At 39.8% G+C, this 16,218-nt stretch overlaps 1 protein-coding gene across 1 annotated transcript in view; it reads left to right on the top strand.

Annotated features, from left to right (window-relative positions):
- The window catches only part of CDC45 (cell division cycle 45), a 63,379-nt gene extending 48,099 nt beyond the window's left edge, over positions 1–15,280 (top strand). The window contains exons 12-19 of the mRNA XM_040348240.1: positions 1,370–1,468; positions 5,814–5,975; positions 6,127–6,265; positions 7,031–7,114; positions 12,030–12,148; positions 12,906–12,982; positions 13,404–13,470; positions 15,070–15,280. Of these exons, the coding sequence (XP_040204174.1) occupies positions 1,370–1,468; positions 5,814–5,975; positions 6,127–6,265; positions 7,031–7,114; positions 12,030–12,148; positions 12,906–12,982; positions 13,404–13,468 (745 nt within the window). The 3' untranslated portion in view covers positions 13,469–13,470; positions 15,070–15,280. The remainder of the gene's footprint in view (positions 1–1,369; positions 1,469–5,813; positions 5,976–6,126; positions 6,266–7,030; positions 7,115–12,029; positions 12,149–12,905; positions 12,983–13,403; positions 13,471–15,069) is intronic.
- The last annotated feature ends 938 nt before the right edge of the window (positions 15,281–16,218 follow it).

The raw sequence follows: 16,218 nt of genomic DNA, 5'->3' as shown, positions 1-16,218 counted from the left end.
TCTGTTTCCAGGAGTCTTCCAGGACAGCACGTTCCCACCCTATGCTTTGAGGTAGGTATATATATATATATATATATATATATATATATATATATATATATATATATATATATATATATATATATATATATATATAATGTGCATGAATAATGTAAATGGTATATATGTTATTAACTGTATTTCAGCTCCGTCCTTCGGTTCTTGGATTAAAACTGAACAGATGCCTGAGGGACCGCCTTTTAAAGAGCTGGGGGTGATGTGTTTCCTGTCCAGGGAGGAGCTCCATCTCTCAAGGGCTGTCCTGGAAGACTCCTGGAAACAGAGTTTCCGGTAAGACTAACTCTGTTTTTTTCGGCAGTTGCGTTTAACCTCGTTTTTCCAGAAGCAAAAAAAGGGTTCAGACGCAAAGGTTTTCCACGTTTCAGACGCAAAACGCGGTACCGGCGTTTTTCCAAGATTTCGTTTATAGGCGTTTTTAAAGGTGACTTTTTTTTTTTTTTTACATTAGAAATCTCAAAAATGATGGCAAGTGATGAAAAACCATTAAAAAAAAAACTGTAATTGCTTGCATTGCATTGTGGACAATCCACAACTTGTGGCAGGTGACATGACAAGTGAACAATCCACAACTTGTGGAAAATCCACAACTTGTGGCAAGTGAACAATCCACAACTTGTGGCAGGTGACATGGCAAGTGGACAATCCACAACTTGTGGCAGCTGACGTGGACAATCCACAACGTGTGACAGGTGGCGTGGCAAGTGGACAATTCACAACTTGTGGCAAGTGGACAATCCGCAACTTGTGGCAAGTGATACGCTAAATACAAGTACACTGCTGCTCTTTCAGCTGCTAACATTAAAATGGCTGAATTGTTTAAATACTGTTTTTTAAACTTAGGGAGGGTCTTATGATGTTGCTTAACTAAACGCTTACAAACGCGGTAAAACGCTGCGAAATTTGCGGCAAAACGGGTGTTTTTGAAAGCCGGTTTTAGCCTTTAAAAACGTGTGTAGCTGAGTTTGCACCAGCGTCCTGTGTGCATGGGACCTAAAGCTGTAAAAAAGAAGAAATCTAGATTGCATTCCTCAAACTCAGAAAAGGAAATTCTCACACAGCAAAAGAATTGGGATGTAATATTGATGACTTTGGCCTTCTTAGGGAAAAATACCTGGAGGCAATATTGTGCACACAACAAAGTGCTCTACTTCAGCGATTAGCAAGCCACCAATATTTTTTTATTTTTTTTAATAACTAACTCTTAAACATTTGAGAGACATGTAATTGTACGTGGTTTAATTTCTATACTTTTATAATTGGTTTTTAATTTGTGTGTGGTATGTTTTTTTTTTATTTTTTTTTCCCCTAGATTGCCTTTAAAGCAGGTGAAACAGAAATTTCACTCCATGGACATATCCCTGAAGGAAAATCTTCGGGAAATGATAGAAGAATCTGCCAACAAATTTGGGTAACGTGTGTTTTTTTTTTTTGTTTTTTTTTATCTACAGTAACCTATTTCTTTCTTTCACTCAATTTTTCTTTATAAATAAAATTTGCTTGAATCTTTGCCTTGCTCTTTTTCAATACCATTTAAATCTCATGCTGCTGCTGTTTTGGGCATGTGACCCACAGAGGCTGCTTTCTGAGCAGTTTTCCCAGTCAGGCATAAAATTACTACACTAGAGCAGCACTGTTTTCTCCTTTTGTAGTAAGTAGAAAAAAGCTAATTTCCGCAAGTATCGTGTATACAACTGATGGCTGACATAAAGACTTATGCCACTTACACACTATCTTTTTTCGGCATGAAAAAAGACGTTTTTAAAAAAGTCATTTAAAATGATCGTGTGTGGGCTTCACATCGTATTTCATCTTCTGAAAAAACAACAAAAAAAAAATTTGCATGCTACATTTTTTAACGTCGTTTTAAAAAATGTCATTTTTCGGATTGTAAAAAAATTATCGTGTGTGGGCTAAAACAACGTTTTAAACCCGCGCATGCTCAGAAGCAAGTTATGAGACGGGAGCCCGAAATTTGCGTTCAAAGTGCCGTTTTTCGGCGGAAAAAAACACAAAACGGTGAAAAATTCCCAAAAACGCTCAACAGCCGGTGCCAGCGTTATTTTGCGTTTTTTGTTTTATCCATTGAAAAAAAAAGTATAAAAAAAAAAGTTACAAAAACGCTAAAAAAACGTTGAAAGGCAAAACTACTGGCTTTTTTTTTATTTATTTTTTTATAGCTTTTATCAGCTTCAGTGTGCATGGAGCCTTATTCATTTATCGGTGCTTTTCGGTGCATGTTTGTCACTAAATGCACGGACAGTTATGTGCTGTTCTCATGGAGAGAGTTTTCGCTTTCCTGTTTTAGTGTGTTGCATCAGAAATGAAAGGGGCAAGAACAAATTTCTATCAATCGCCATGACATGCAAAACTGCGGCTCTGGAGGTGCACCTGGGCACTTTGGAAGATGAATGCGCGCCGCTACAGCATGATGTGCAAAATTGATGTCCTTTATTCTCCCACAAATGGAGCTTTTCTTCTGGTGGCATTTGATCACCTCCTGCATTATTTTTATTTTTTTTAAGAATAATAAATATTCCCCCAAAAATATAAAACGAATTTCTTCCTCATTTTAGGCCGATTTATGTATTCTTCTAGTATTCTTTGGTAAAAAAAAAAAATCAGTAAAGGCGTAATATTGATTTGTTTGTGCAAAAGTTATAGCGTGTACAAAATAGGGGACATATTATGGCATTTTTATTATTTAGATGATAATATATATATTTTTTATATAGTAATGGCGGGGATCTGCGACATTGCGGCAGACAGATCGGACACTTTTGGGACCATTGACATTTATACAACGATCAGAGCTAAAAATAGCTACTGATTACTGTATGAATGTCATTGGCAGGGAAGGGGGTAACACTAGGGGGCGATTCTAACTGGGGGGGGGGGGGTTGGGACGGCAACGACTGCCTGTAGGAGGATACCGATTGCTGTTCATACTTGGTACTAACAGGAGATCGTGTTGCCTCTCTCCTGACCGTGACGATCTGTTTGTTTACACTGACTGACACACACACCCCTCCAACTCCTCAGCCCTGCAGCTTTCATTGGGTCCTCTTATGACTCATCCCCCCCCCTCCCTTCCTGGCAAACTCTCACGAGAGTGAGAGAGAGCTGTGCATGATGTCATAAGCCTAGGGCAGTGATGGCCAATCTTGGCACCCCAGATGTTTTGAAACTACATTTCCCATGATGTTCAACTACACTGCAGAGTGTATGAGCATCATGGGAAATGTAGTTCCAAAACACAGGAAGTGGGCTGTATAAGGTATTGACTGGCAGAATTTTTTTTTTTACTATCCAAAGTTAAAACAAGGGCAGAAGATTTAATAGATGGAATTATTATAGGAATTACCTATGCGAATTGGATGTGGCTTACACATTGCATCAAATTCGCAGAACATTTTAAAATCTATTACTTTAAATTGGTAAATCAACAGAGGACAGTTGCTCTTTAAATAAACTTGATTTGACCACCAGGCACTTAAACCCCCTTAATGACCAGACCAATTTTCAGCTTTCGGTGCTCTCACATTTTGAATGACAATAACTCCGTCATACAACACTGTAACCAAATGAAATTTTTGTCCTTTTCCCCACAAATAGAGCTTTCTTTTGGTGGTATTTGATCACCTCTGCGGTATTTATTTTTTTCGCTATAAATGAAAAAATTAAAATTTGGTAAAATGAATTTTTCTTCATTTCCATTTTAAAATGTTGCAAAAAAGTAATTTTTTTTCATAAATTTGGCCTAAAATGTATACTGCTACATATCTTTGGTAAAAAAAAATTGGTTATTTAGTCTGGGGGAAAGTTCTGCTATTCCTCCCGAGTATGGCGATACCAAATGTGTGAGACGTTTACACAGCGTGGCCACATAGAGGCCCAATATGCAGGGAGCACCTCTTCTACATGGAAAAATTATCATTTATTTGCTAGAAAATTACATAGAACCCCAAAACATTGTATATGCTTTTTTAGCAAAGACCCTAGAGAATACAATGGCGGTCGTTGCAACTTTTTATCGCGCACAGTATTTTCGCAGGAATTTTTCGAACACGTTTTTTTTTGTGCTTTAAAAAAAAGAAAACATTAAAGTTGGCCCAATGTTTTTGCATAATATGAAAGATGAAGTTACGCCGAGTCAATAGATACCCAACATGTCACTTTTCAAAATTGCACACGCTGGAATGGCGCCAAACTTCGCTACTTAAAAATCCCCATAGGTGATGCTTTAAATATTTTTACTGGTTACATCTTTTTAGTTGGAGAAGAGGCCTAGGGCCAAAATTATTGCTCTCGCTCTAACGTTCGTAGCGATACCTCACATGTGTGGTTTGAACACCGTTTTCATATGAGTGTGGTCGCTTCTGTATACAAGCACACGGGAACAGGGGCGCTTTAAAAAAAAAAAATTTATTGTTCATTTTACTTTTATTTTAGTTTCACACGTTTTTTCCCCAAAAATAAATGTTTTGATCACTTTTATTCCTATTACAAGGAATGTAAACATCCCTTGTAATAGGAATATAGCATGACAGGTCCTCTTTACAGTGAGATATGGGGTCAATAAGACCCCACATCTCACCTCCTAGGCTGGGAAGCCTGGAAAAAAAAAAAAAAAAAACAATCCTGGCTTCGATCGTATCGGGGAGAAGGGAGGGGAAACGTCCCCTTTCGCCTCCCGTATAAACAATCAAGAGGCCGAACAGCCACCATGATCGTTCTTACGGTGTAGGGAATCGCCGACTGAAAAAGAGGATATCTGAATGATGCCTGTAGTTGCAGGCATCATTCAGATATCCCTGCACAAAATCAAGGACGTCATATGACGGCTGGCGGGCAGGAAGTGGTTAAAACGCTTTTTTTTTTTCCCAGAGTATTTTCCGGGTATTGCAGGGTACTGGCGCAGGGGGTATTGCAGGGTACTGGCGCAGGGGGCGCGTGGGAGCTCGATTCTGGGAGGACGTCCATGGAGAAGAAGTTAAGGAACCGCCTATGAGGCGGTGATTAAGTGGTTAAATCATAATTTTTAAAGTGGTTGTAAACCCTTTACAACCACTTTAACCTACGGGTAAGGCTTGAAATATTTCCTAAACCTTCACGGTTTAGGAGGTATTTACAAAAATCACAGGCGCCGTAGACAACGGCGCAGGCGCACTTTAGCAACGGTGATCTTGCCGTTCCTAATGGAGGCTGTGCCGTGACTGGTGACTCCCGCGTGTGGGAGTGACGTCATCGCGGCTCTGGCCAATCGCAGCACCGGAGCTGCGATACCCGGAAACAGCCGGGAGAGATGTCAGCCGCCCGAGCGGTGAACAAGGATGGCTGCAGGGGCTTCGATCTGAGGCGAGTAATACATAATGAGCTAGTATGCTATGCATACTAGCTCATTATGCCTTTGTCTTGCAGGTGTGTGTTTTTTTTTTTTTTTGTAACAAGTGGGTTTACTTCCTCCTTTAAATAAAGCCTTTTTACTAGTAATTTAAATCAAATCCACCCCCCTGTCTTCACTATAGGCTGAAGCGGACACCACTCTGATAGTCTAGGCTGAAATGGTGTAATTTGGAATGGAATTACTTAGAGCGATTTAAAAAAAAAAAAAGTCTTTCCACTTACCCAGAATATGCTTGACTCATACTTTTTCTTAGCCAGCATCTTTTTCATGCCACATTTTTCATGCTTACTTGAGTAAATGTTTTGTTTTAGAGTGCTATAACTTTGTTCTTCATTTCCTTCTCTGACAGAATGAAAGACATCAGAGTGCAGACCTTCAGTGTGCAGTTTGGATTTAAGAATAAATTCCTGGCCAGTGATGTTGTCTTTGCTGTAATTTCACTATTGGAGAACACCGAGAAAGATGAGGGTGGGACTGATAACTTTATAAAAGCTTTGGATAGCTTGTCCAGGTACTTGAAAATATTTTACCTGCTTTTTTGCTTTTCTAGGTAAATGTTGCTATTTATTTTTTGTGCGCAGTAAAAAGGTGCATATCATTTCTTCTCTAACGTTGCAATGCTGCTTATGTTTTTGACAATATTTTTGGTTAACTCTTTACAGGAGCAACTTGGACAAATTACACACTGGCTTGGAGCTCGCCAAGAAACTCTTGCGTGCCATTCAGCAGACTGTGGCAAGTTGCATCTGTACTAACCTTATCTTGTCCCAGGGCCCTTTCCTGTACTGCTATCTCATGGAGGTTTGTATGAGAGCTTTGTCAGCACCTTCTTTTTCTTTTTCTTTTTCTTTTTTTCTTTTTCTTCCCCTTCTCTTGAAAGTTACAATTGCAAGACTAGTATGCAAAAAAGGGTGTTGGGCTCCATGTGGTAGAAAAATACATTGAAAGTGTAGAAAAACAACTTTAGACAGACGACACAATCATGCTTACTGGTATCTATAGTTTCCCCAGCAACGGAAACCACTCTTGGGTACACTCAAATGAGTGGTTTTATCTTGTGCAGAATCAGTATAACCTCTGCTCTGCTGCCCAAGCCGTGGCACACAAAGTGACTGGCCATTAAATGTGCCAACTAAGTCAGACTGCTGCTCATTGGACAAAACCAAAATGCACCAATAAACAGAGGGAAAACATCTCTCCCCCAAGCCCCCCACCTGAAGGGTCAGGAAAAGAACAAGACCCACTCCATGAGGAGAATGAAAATTATTAGAATATTGCATAAGACCAATAAATAAAAAAAATGATTTTTAATACAGACATTTTGGCTTACTGAAAAGTAACAGAAAAGTACTAAGTACTAACAGTAAGTAAAAAATTAACTTCTAAAAGGCTTTTTTTTATTTTTTTTATTCTGGATTAAAAAATATACTTGGTTTTATTGAAAGCATAACAGAATTGCATTTTTTTTTCTGCTTTAATTCCGAATAGAAAGTTTTGATTTTACTGGATTTGCATAAGTAGAGATTTCTTGCTGAAACTTTTTTTATTTATTTTTTCTGTATACAGGGAACACCAGATGTGAAGATGTTTTCAAAGTCTGTTTCCTTGTGCCTTCTCTGTAAATACTTGCTGAAGTCATTTGTCAGTTCTGTGAGTAAACAAACGCAACTCTTAAACACTAATATGGTTTCCTAGCCTTTTCTGTATGGTGTCTGATTGGAAATGTTGACACAGGACAAATATTTTAGAACGAAATAACAGTGTTTTGGATCAGAGCAATTTTTAGACTTTTTCTATGAGCCAATAGTTGTGTGATACCCATGTCATTAAAGCGGGGGTTCACCCTATCGACGGCAAAAAAAAATTTTTTTTTTTCTTTTACCTTAAAATCAGGCATTGTAGCGCGAGCTACAGTATGCCTGTCCCGAATTTTTTACCCCCGTACTCACCTTGTAGTCGTCCATCGAAGATACCGGGGAATGGGCGTGCCTATGGAGACGGAGGATGATTGACGGCCGGCTCTGGCGCGTCACGCTTCTCCGGAAATAGCCGAAATAGGCTTGGTCTTCACGACGCGTGCGCATAGCCTGTGCGCAGGCGCCGTGAAGAGCCGAGACCTACTCCGGCTGTCTTCGGGGAGAGTGACGTGCCAGGGCCGGCCGTCAATCATCCTCCCTCTCCATAGGCACGCCCATTCCCCGCGGGAGCCGAAATCTACGATGGACGACTACAAGGTGAGTACGGGGTTAAAAAAATCGGGACAGGCATACTGTAGCTCGCGCTACAATGCCTGTCTCGATGGTAAAATGTGTCGGGGGGGGGGGGGGTGAACTACCGCTTTAAGTATTAAACTCCAAAAGCAAACATTTTATTATATTGCAGCTTACCAATTAATTTCCATTTTTATGCTTTCTTCTATTTTCATCTGGTAAGCCAGCCAGCAAGTCTGCTGTTTTTAACTAGCTCAAGCTCTCCAGCAGAATTTATCAGTTTTCATGGATGAGACCAATCACTTAACATTGGCTGGAGTCATTAAAATGATCAGCTTTTATTTATTCATAACAAACCAATATCCCAAAGGGGGGGGGGAATGATTCTAAAATCAACTGCCTGTCATTAAACCTGCTAACACATTTAACACTAATGGGTGAGTTATTTAAGAAAGTAAAATGCAATAAGCTAGAGCTGAGCTAGGCTTTGCTGAAGAGCGGAGCTTTCAGGGATCGCCTAAAGGCAGACTTAGTAGGAGATGGTTGTATAGGTTGGGGTAGGGAGTTCCAGTAGATAGGAGAAACTCTGGAGAAGTCCTGGAGGGGAGCATGGGATGAGGGAGCTGGCAAGCAAGGAAGTCTTGGGAGTATCGAAACGGATAGTATGGGATAATTGAAAATGATAGGTGCTAACCACTAAACCAACACAATAAATACCAAAATTAGGAGTGCATGGGTAAATGACAAAAAAACGTGAATATTAATGTGAATAACACAATATTGAATAAATCAATAAATACACTGGTAAGAAAATACGTGAAAAACTAATCAAAGTCCATACAAAAATATATATGTGTGTGTGTGTGTGTGTGTAGAATAGATGACCAATGAAGGAAATAAGTCCTAAATCAGGAAATGGCAGCAAAGCAAAAGATAACGGTGTAATGAGGAATGGTCTTCAGAGGAGGTCTGTAGACAATAATATAGTGTGTACAATATCCATCACTGGTCTCCCAGGACTCTCACCTCAATGAAGTAACAAATGGGCATATAGCATGGATATGGATTCACATCTAGATGTTCCTCTTTGGTGCCTTCTCTAATGGTTCCTTGATATTAGCATGGATTCCAATTCTCAAAAAAACACCTGTGGATCTATAATCTCTCAAACGTGCAGAGGGGGGAGAGAAGGAAGCATCCACCTCTTTTTGCTCTTTCTCTCCCCCTCTGCACGTTTGAGAAATTATAGATCCGCAGATGTTTTTTTTGAGAATTAAAATCCATGCTAATATCAAGGAACCATTAGAGAAGGCACCAAAGAGGAACATCTAGATGTGAATCCATATCCATGCTATATGCCCATTTGTTACTTCATTGAGGTGAGAGTCCTGGGAGACCAGTGATGGATATTGTACACACTATATTGTTGTCTACAGACCTCCTCTGAAGACCATTCCTCATTACACCGTTATCTTTTGCTTTGCTGCCATTTCCTGATTTAGGACTTATTTTCTTCATTGGTCATCTGGGTCATTATAATATATATATATATATATATATATATATATATATATATATATATATATATATATATATATATATATATATATATATATATATATATATATATATATATATATATATATATATATATATATATATATATATATATATATATATATATTACACTTTGATTAATTTTTTAACATATTTTCTTACCAGTGTATTTTTTTCCACCAGTGTATTGATTTATTCAGTATTGTGTTATTCACATTAATATTCACGTTTTTTGTCATTTACCCATGCATTCCTAATTTTGGTATTTAATGTGTTGGTTTAGTGGTTAGCGATTATCATTTTCAATTATCCCATTTATCTTTTTGTGTACAGTGAACACTTAAGTTGAGCTGCTTTCACTTCACTTACTTTTACACGTTCACCTACTCATAGTAGCGCAGCAGTCACATTATATATTAATGAAGCGGATAGTATGGTTGCTGTTTTGATATGTGGTTGGTAATGTTTCTCTACGCAGAGTGGTGGATGACTTTGGATGTCGTTAACATTTTGAATTCTATTTGGTGATCAGAAGCCAGTGGGAGGACTGGTAGAGAGGGGTGATGCATACTCAGCAGTTGATAAGGTCAATGAGTGGCAGCAGCATTCACAATAGACTGAAGGGGAACTTGTGTAGAGCTGGGCTGAAAATAGGGTTGCAACGGTAAGTATTGCTTATTTTATAAGGTGGTGAGATTTGCAGAGCAGTGACTGATTTTATAGGATTGAAAAGAAGTCATGCAAAAGGGGGCACATGGAGGAGCAAATATCATGAGCTCCATTTATATAAAGACCATGTTTTAGGAAGTGGTGTGAATTCCATACTGATATGTAAAGGGGGGAAGGGATCAGAAACTCTAATATGAAGGATGGTGGTGATATAAAAGGCAGGGCAGGAATATGAAGGGGAATGGGGTTTATACAAAGGGGGTGAGGACAGGAAGGTGAAGGGTCGGCTGGGGACTGCAGTGTGAAAGGGGGTTCTAAAGTGGGTGAGCACAGGAATGTCGAGGTGTGCTATAAAGGACCTCCCTTCTGGATGCATAAAACAAGTGTGGCATTTGTGTGGTGTGTGTGTTTTTTTTTTTTTTTTTTTAATGGAAGCAGACTAAACACGTTGTTGTGGTTCTTTGGGCGTTTGTATATCCTGTTAAAACAGAAAAAAAAAAATTTGGGGTACTGTAAACTCCATAGAGGAACTGATGCTTTTAAGTCGTGAGGAGGATAGAGGTCTTTCCTGGCCCCATGATTAATTGGTGTAGGCCAGCACTACAAATCTCGCTCTTCTAAAAATGTCTCTCCTGAAGATTGCTATTGTTCCTCCTCCCTGACATGAACTTCTCATCCCTGCTGTCCTTGCTGTAATTTCTGTCCGCTGACGAGGAAACCATGTTTCCTGTAATCTCAGGGGGATATCCTCCTGTCATCTGCACACGCGCTGAGGGCTGAAAAGTTCTGTCTGCACCGATGTTAAGCTTTTATCATAAAATCTAGGTTTTTCTTTAGTCTTTTTCTGCAAGTGAAAGCTGAACGTCTACTTCTCCTTTTTTTTTTTTTTTTTTACTTCATGCTTTCACCTTCAGTTTATCTCACTTTTTAATTATCTAGTTCTAACAAAAAGTTTCAACAACTGGTCACCACAAACAGAATTATGACTGCTGAGAGTTCTTAATGCTTGGTGTATTGGCATACTGCTGGCCAAGAATTTCTCATATTTAAATCTACCAGAATGGCCCCTTTCACATTGGCAGAGTCTGTCCACTTGGCAGGGGATCTCCCTGCTGCTCCCTACTGACCAGGGGGGTGACAGGTTCGTGTCCACTCTGACACAGCCCCCTGTTCTCTATGGGGTCGTCAGATGGAAATTGACCAACTGTCTGTTTTTCATCCGAATATCTTCTCATCCGCCACACAAATGAAGAACTGATCTGTCTGTTTTCTAGTAGACAGGATCAGATGTCGGCGTTGCTCTATAGAGGGCAGTGATTGGTCCAATCTGGTCCACCTGAAAAACTGACGGGCAAACCCGAACGGTCCGTCAGTGTGAAAAGAGTAAAAGAGACCATATACACTATGGTCCCTTTCACATTGGCAGAGTCTGCCAGCAGATCCGCCCTCTCGGCAGGGAATCGCTCCGCTAGTCCCCGTTTGAGCAGGCAGATGACAGGTATGTGTCCGCTCAGCATCGGTGGAAACGGCCCACTGTTCTCTGTGAGCTGTCGGATGGAAACCGACTGCCTGTCTATTTTCATCTGACTGTCATCCGAGCTGCTAGACAGATGGGGAATGTCCCCATCCATCTGTTTTTAGCAAATCTGATGTTGGCGGATGTCCGTTGACATCCGCTGCCCCATAGAGATCAATGGGTGGTCTCATCGGGTCCGTCTTAAAAACTGCCAGGCAGACCTGATTGGTCCATCCGTGTGAAAGCGCTGGAGCGCAATTAACACACGTTTAAATATAGCATTTACATAATCCAGTGATTTCCACTGTTTGCCAACCCCCCCAATACCAAAGTACCTTGGGTTCAAATTGGGAGCCATGTCAAAATTCATATGCATCACCACCTGCTAGAGAAGTGAGATCACAAGCTCCGTGCTGTTATTGTAGTAGCATAGCATGGCCTTTATAGATAGCAGGAAGGCTGAAAAAGGTGGGGGAACTTGTCTGCGAGTACTGGTCTTCCAGCTAACACAAAAGCACAGTCAATATACATTTTGTAATTGCATCCACTGTGTAAATATTGGTTAAATCTCTTATAAACTGCTTTTTTTTTTTTTTTTTTTTTTTCCCCCCAGACAAAAAATAAACGCTGTAAACTGCTTCCCCTGGTTCTGGCAGCTCCACTGGATGTTGAAAAGGGAACTGTGATCATGGTAGGAATTCCTCCAGAAGTAGAGAGTTCGGACAAAAAAAAGTAAGCCCTTTTTTATTCTGCGTATGAGTTATGGGACATGTGATTGGAAAAGCGGTTAATTGGATGTGATAGAAGGTCAGATGCCGTGTGCTTTCTTTTTCTCTGCATGCAGTGATGTGGATAATGCAGGAGCCCACACTCCACACCATTTGGTAATGTCTTCTGTACACAACATAGCTTGAACAGTAGGAATGGCGTGTACACTTCACTTTTAATATTTAATTTAATTTATATTACTAGAGCTTGGGGATTTGGAGGGTCTAGTTTCCTCCATACCATTTATTTTTTACACTTGGAATAAAATTCCAATGTATTATAATACTTTCATGTGTGTGCCCATAGGTCTTGATACTTGTGCACCCTTTCTGCTAGCTAGGAGGTGTGGTATGTTATTAGTTTGTGTTGACAGTGTTACAATTATTGCACAATCCATGTTTGTTATATACAATATAATAGTGTCCATATCCCACGGCACAGTGTTATATGTAAATATTTGGGCGCTTACTTTATAAATATACACTTTTTCAGATTTTCAGTATAAGGCTGTATTATTGTATACGAAAATTATTGCATGGATAATTGTGATCACCAATTTGGCAATGGTGCCCATTGCATTTTCAAATTTTAGTTTAGGTATAAGTGTTAATCATTCTCTTATGTATAATTTCTTTTAAATTTAAACCTGATCTAACAAGTGTTTTGAACAAAATGTGAATTCACCAGCCAGCATTCCTAAAATGTTACATTTTGATTCTAGTTTCTTTGGTCGGGCGTTTGAAAAAGCTGCAGAGAGCACCAGTTCTCGGACACTACACAATCAGTTTGATATGTCCAGTAAGTGATTACCACATCTGCCTCCTTGGGAACAAAACTGGAAAGTCTGTTTATTTTTAAATCCTGCTTTTGTTAAAATAAAAGGGACCCTACTTATTATTGTCTGCCTGCAGCCAGCTGCACAGTAGTTGTAACAGTGGGCTTTAATGAGGTCAAACTGTGCAAGTTCACTGTGACCCGTATCCCTCTCCACATGCTTTGAGTGGTTGGAATTTTACTAGTCCGACTGAACCCCCACCCCCACTCCTCCGAAATGCTTAGCAAGGGGATAATGGTACTTCCCAAGTTTGTCTAAAAGAACTCTAATCTGTTAATGTGTGTTTTCTCATATTTCCCATCTGCCACATGCTTTTTGAAAGATAAATTGGTGACTTTCCATTTGTTTTATTACCATCATCTTAATGTATGTTTTTGTATCTAGTTATTGAACTAAGAACAGAGGACCGTACAAAGTTCCTGGATGCTCTCATCTCTCTCCTTTCCTAAAGGTATGTTGAAACCAAAATTTTATATATATATATATATATATATATATATATATATATATATATATATATATATATATATATATATATATATATATATATATATATATATATATATATTAAAAAATTTCATTACTTAAATTGCAACTTTTCCTGTGTGCCTTACCTTCTTTTTAATTCTTCAAAGTTAGTTTCACTCTTGGGAACATGTTCCACTCGTGTTTAGGATGTAACTTGTTGCACTCATGCAGCGTCTTTCTGATCTGCTGCATATAGTGATGACAAGCGGGGGATCTTCTACCCCTGCTCGCTGTTACTATTTTTTTAAATGCTCTGCTTGCTTGGCCACATCATTCATTCACAGTTCTGTGAATGGGGAAACGACAAGTTCTTTCAGTCTTGGCAGCTGTCGGCTTATAGTTCTCAATGAACTACCAGGGCACTGTTGAGCTCTCATTGTTCATTGTTTTCTCCTGTCAGTGTATATCTGTCTGCCCGTATGAGGTACATGAGCTGACAGATACACTGACGGCTCTGCAGGAGTCCTGTATGGCACCCATGATCTGCTGATCGTGGGTGCAATGCTTTCCAAACTCCTAGTAAAAAAAGAAATCATAAATGCACAACTTTTTTAGGCAAACTTATCCTTTTTAAAGGGTTTGTTAACCCTTCTATGTAAAACTATCCCAGCCCCCCCCCCCCCCCCCTGGCATAGCACACTGTCAGTAGTTTAAAAAAAATGGGTGTTCTAAATACCTAATTTGAGCCGTCTTCAGACCGGTCACATCACTCACGGACGCTTTACAGCTCTGATGGCTTGCTTCTGTGGGAGGGCCCAGTGATTTCCCTCTGACATCAGCCGAGGAGATCAGGTGGCCACTTGACTCTGCCACAGAAGCCCTGTATCAGAGCTGTAAAGTGGCCACAAGTCACGTGACCGGCCTGAAGACGGCTCAAATTTGTCAGTAGTTTAAAAAAAGTGTGCTAAATACCACAGTGTGCTATGCCAGTTTCTAATAGAGACTGGCAGTGAAAATCTTTGAGTTTTTATTTTACAAGAATAGCGGCGGGGCCAGGTCGGAGACAGACAGAGGGAGATGAAAGGCAGGAAGGAGGGGGGAGAGTGGATGGCCGAGGGGACAGATACGTATGACGGACGTACTTTGACCATGGCAGAGAAGCCCTGGTGGTCTGTTTAGCAAAGGCACACAGGAATTAACAGGTTCTTAGAAACACACAAAAATGAGTGCAATTTTATTTCTGGAAGTATTGGAGATGGTAGTGGAGTCTCATTGTGGATATCCATACAGCATTGTCTTTGCAGCTGCGATTAGTACTATAATAGCCTTATTTTATTATATACGTAAAGGTGATGCATAGATGTACATTTTATGGCTCAGTAATCTGCTTTGAAGTACTGTAATGCAAAAAATGGAGACAAGCCATATTGCTCACTTTTAGGACTAGATGAGTCAAATTGATCTATGGTTGTTTTCCAGATGAGCTCTGTTGATTGATTTATGCAGTATATTTTATTTAAAAAGTCCATGGTAGCCATAGCTGTTAGAGTGTGCTCATTCTTCTTCTCTTCTCTCATTTCAGGTATTTTGTGTCATTCCTAGGGACCCTCCTGCCCTTTGCCACATCCTGCCTCCCTTTTGTAAATGTACTTTTTTTTTATTTTTATTCTTTTACATGTGTTTTTATTAATGTATAAACTTTAAATTATACAGTTGGCCAATAATGTAAGGTTTTATCTATTGTACTCCAGACTAATCCATGTAAGTGTAAATAAAAACAAATTTTAAAGCTATTGTGTCTAGTAATATATGTAAAAAAAAAAAACTGGTTTGTTCCTACGCAATTTGTCTGTCCCACCCAGTGTTCCTTTTGTAGACTAAAAGGACTAAATCATTTTAGTCAAACTAAATTGAAATTTGACTTCAAAATTAACACCGGCGGGGGGTGTGGCTTGCTGGAGCCAAAGATGGATGCTTAATTGTACAGCTCCTCTGTGAGGGAGAAATAACGGAGCGACTAGAGCCCGGTATCATCGCTAATTCCTTGTCAAAATCACCTCAGAGCTGCTACTAGTTCCAGCCGACGATGTCCCGCAAACGAATGTTCCCTCTTGAGGCCCAGGTTAGTGTATATCCTGAGGTAAATGGCAGCCGTGACGCATTGAGGGAGGCTTATACAGACTTGCCTGATGATAAGCAGGCTGATAATACTGTCACAACACTACCGATACCTCCCGCACCTGATGCAGAGATTGATCTCCTCACATGCAGCCCAGCTAAGGCAAAGATGCGGATGGATACACTGCTCCCTCAGCCACCCCAAGCGCAAATTGAGCACCAGACTTTTAATCCGCTGCAATCTCACCAAGCATTACATAGCTCCATGTCATCCTTCCCCACTACAGGGCAACCTGTCATGGATACAACTTTAAAGGATATGCTCATATCCCTCCATACTTCTCTGATGACTGATTTGTCCTCCCTTTTTCATCAAATTAATACTGGCATGCAATGTATGGGCCAGAGAGTCACAACAATTGAACAAGGGATGGCTGAATGCACAACTACTGTGAATGATCTAATAGATACGATTGAGGAGGTGAAGGATGAACAAGACTGGGTCCGGGCCAAGCTGTCCGATTTTAGAAGATAGATCAAGACGCAATAACATAAAACTGAGGGGAGTCCCTGAAACTATATTGCCGATTGACTTGCAGAAATATGCCAGAGA

This window comes from Rana temporaria, chromosome 1 (genome assembly GCF_905171775.1).
Source record: "Rana temporaria chromosome 1, aRanTem1.1, whole genome shotgun sequence".
Classification (NCBI taxonomy): Eukaryota; Metazoa; Chordata; class Amphibia; order Anura; family Ranidae; genus Rana; species Rana temporaria.
Note: the sequence above shows the minus strand (reverse complement) of the source record. Positions and strands in the feature narration are given on the sequence as shown.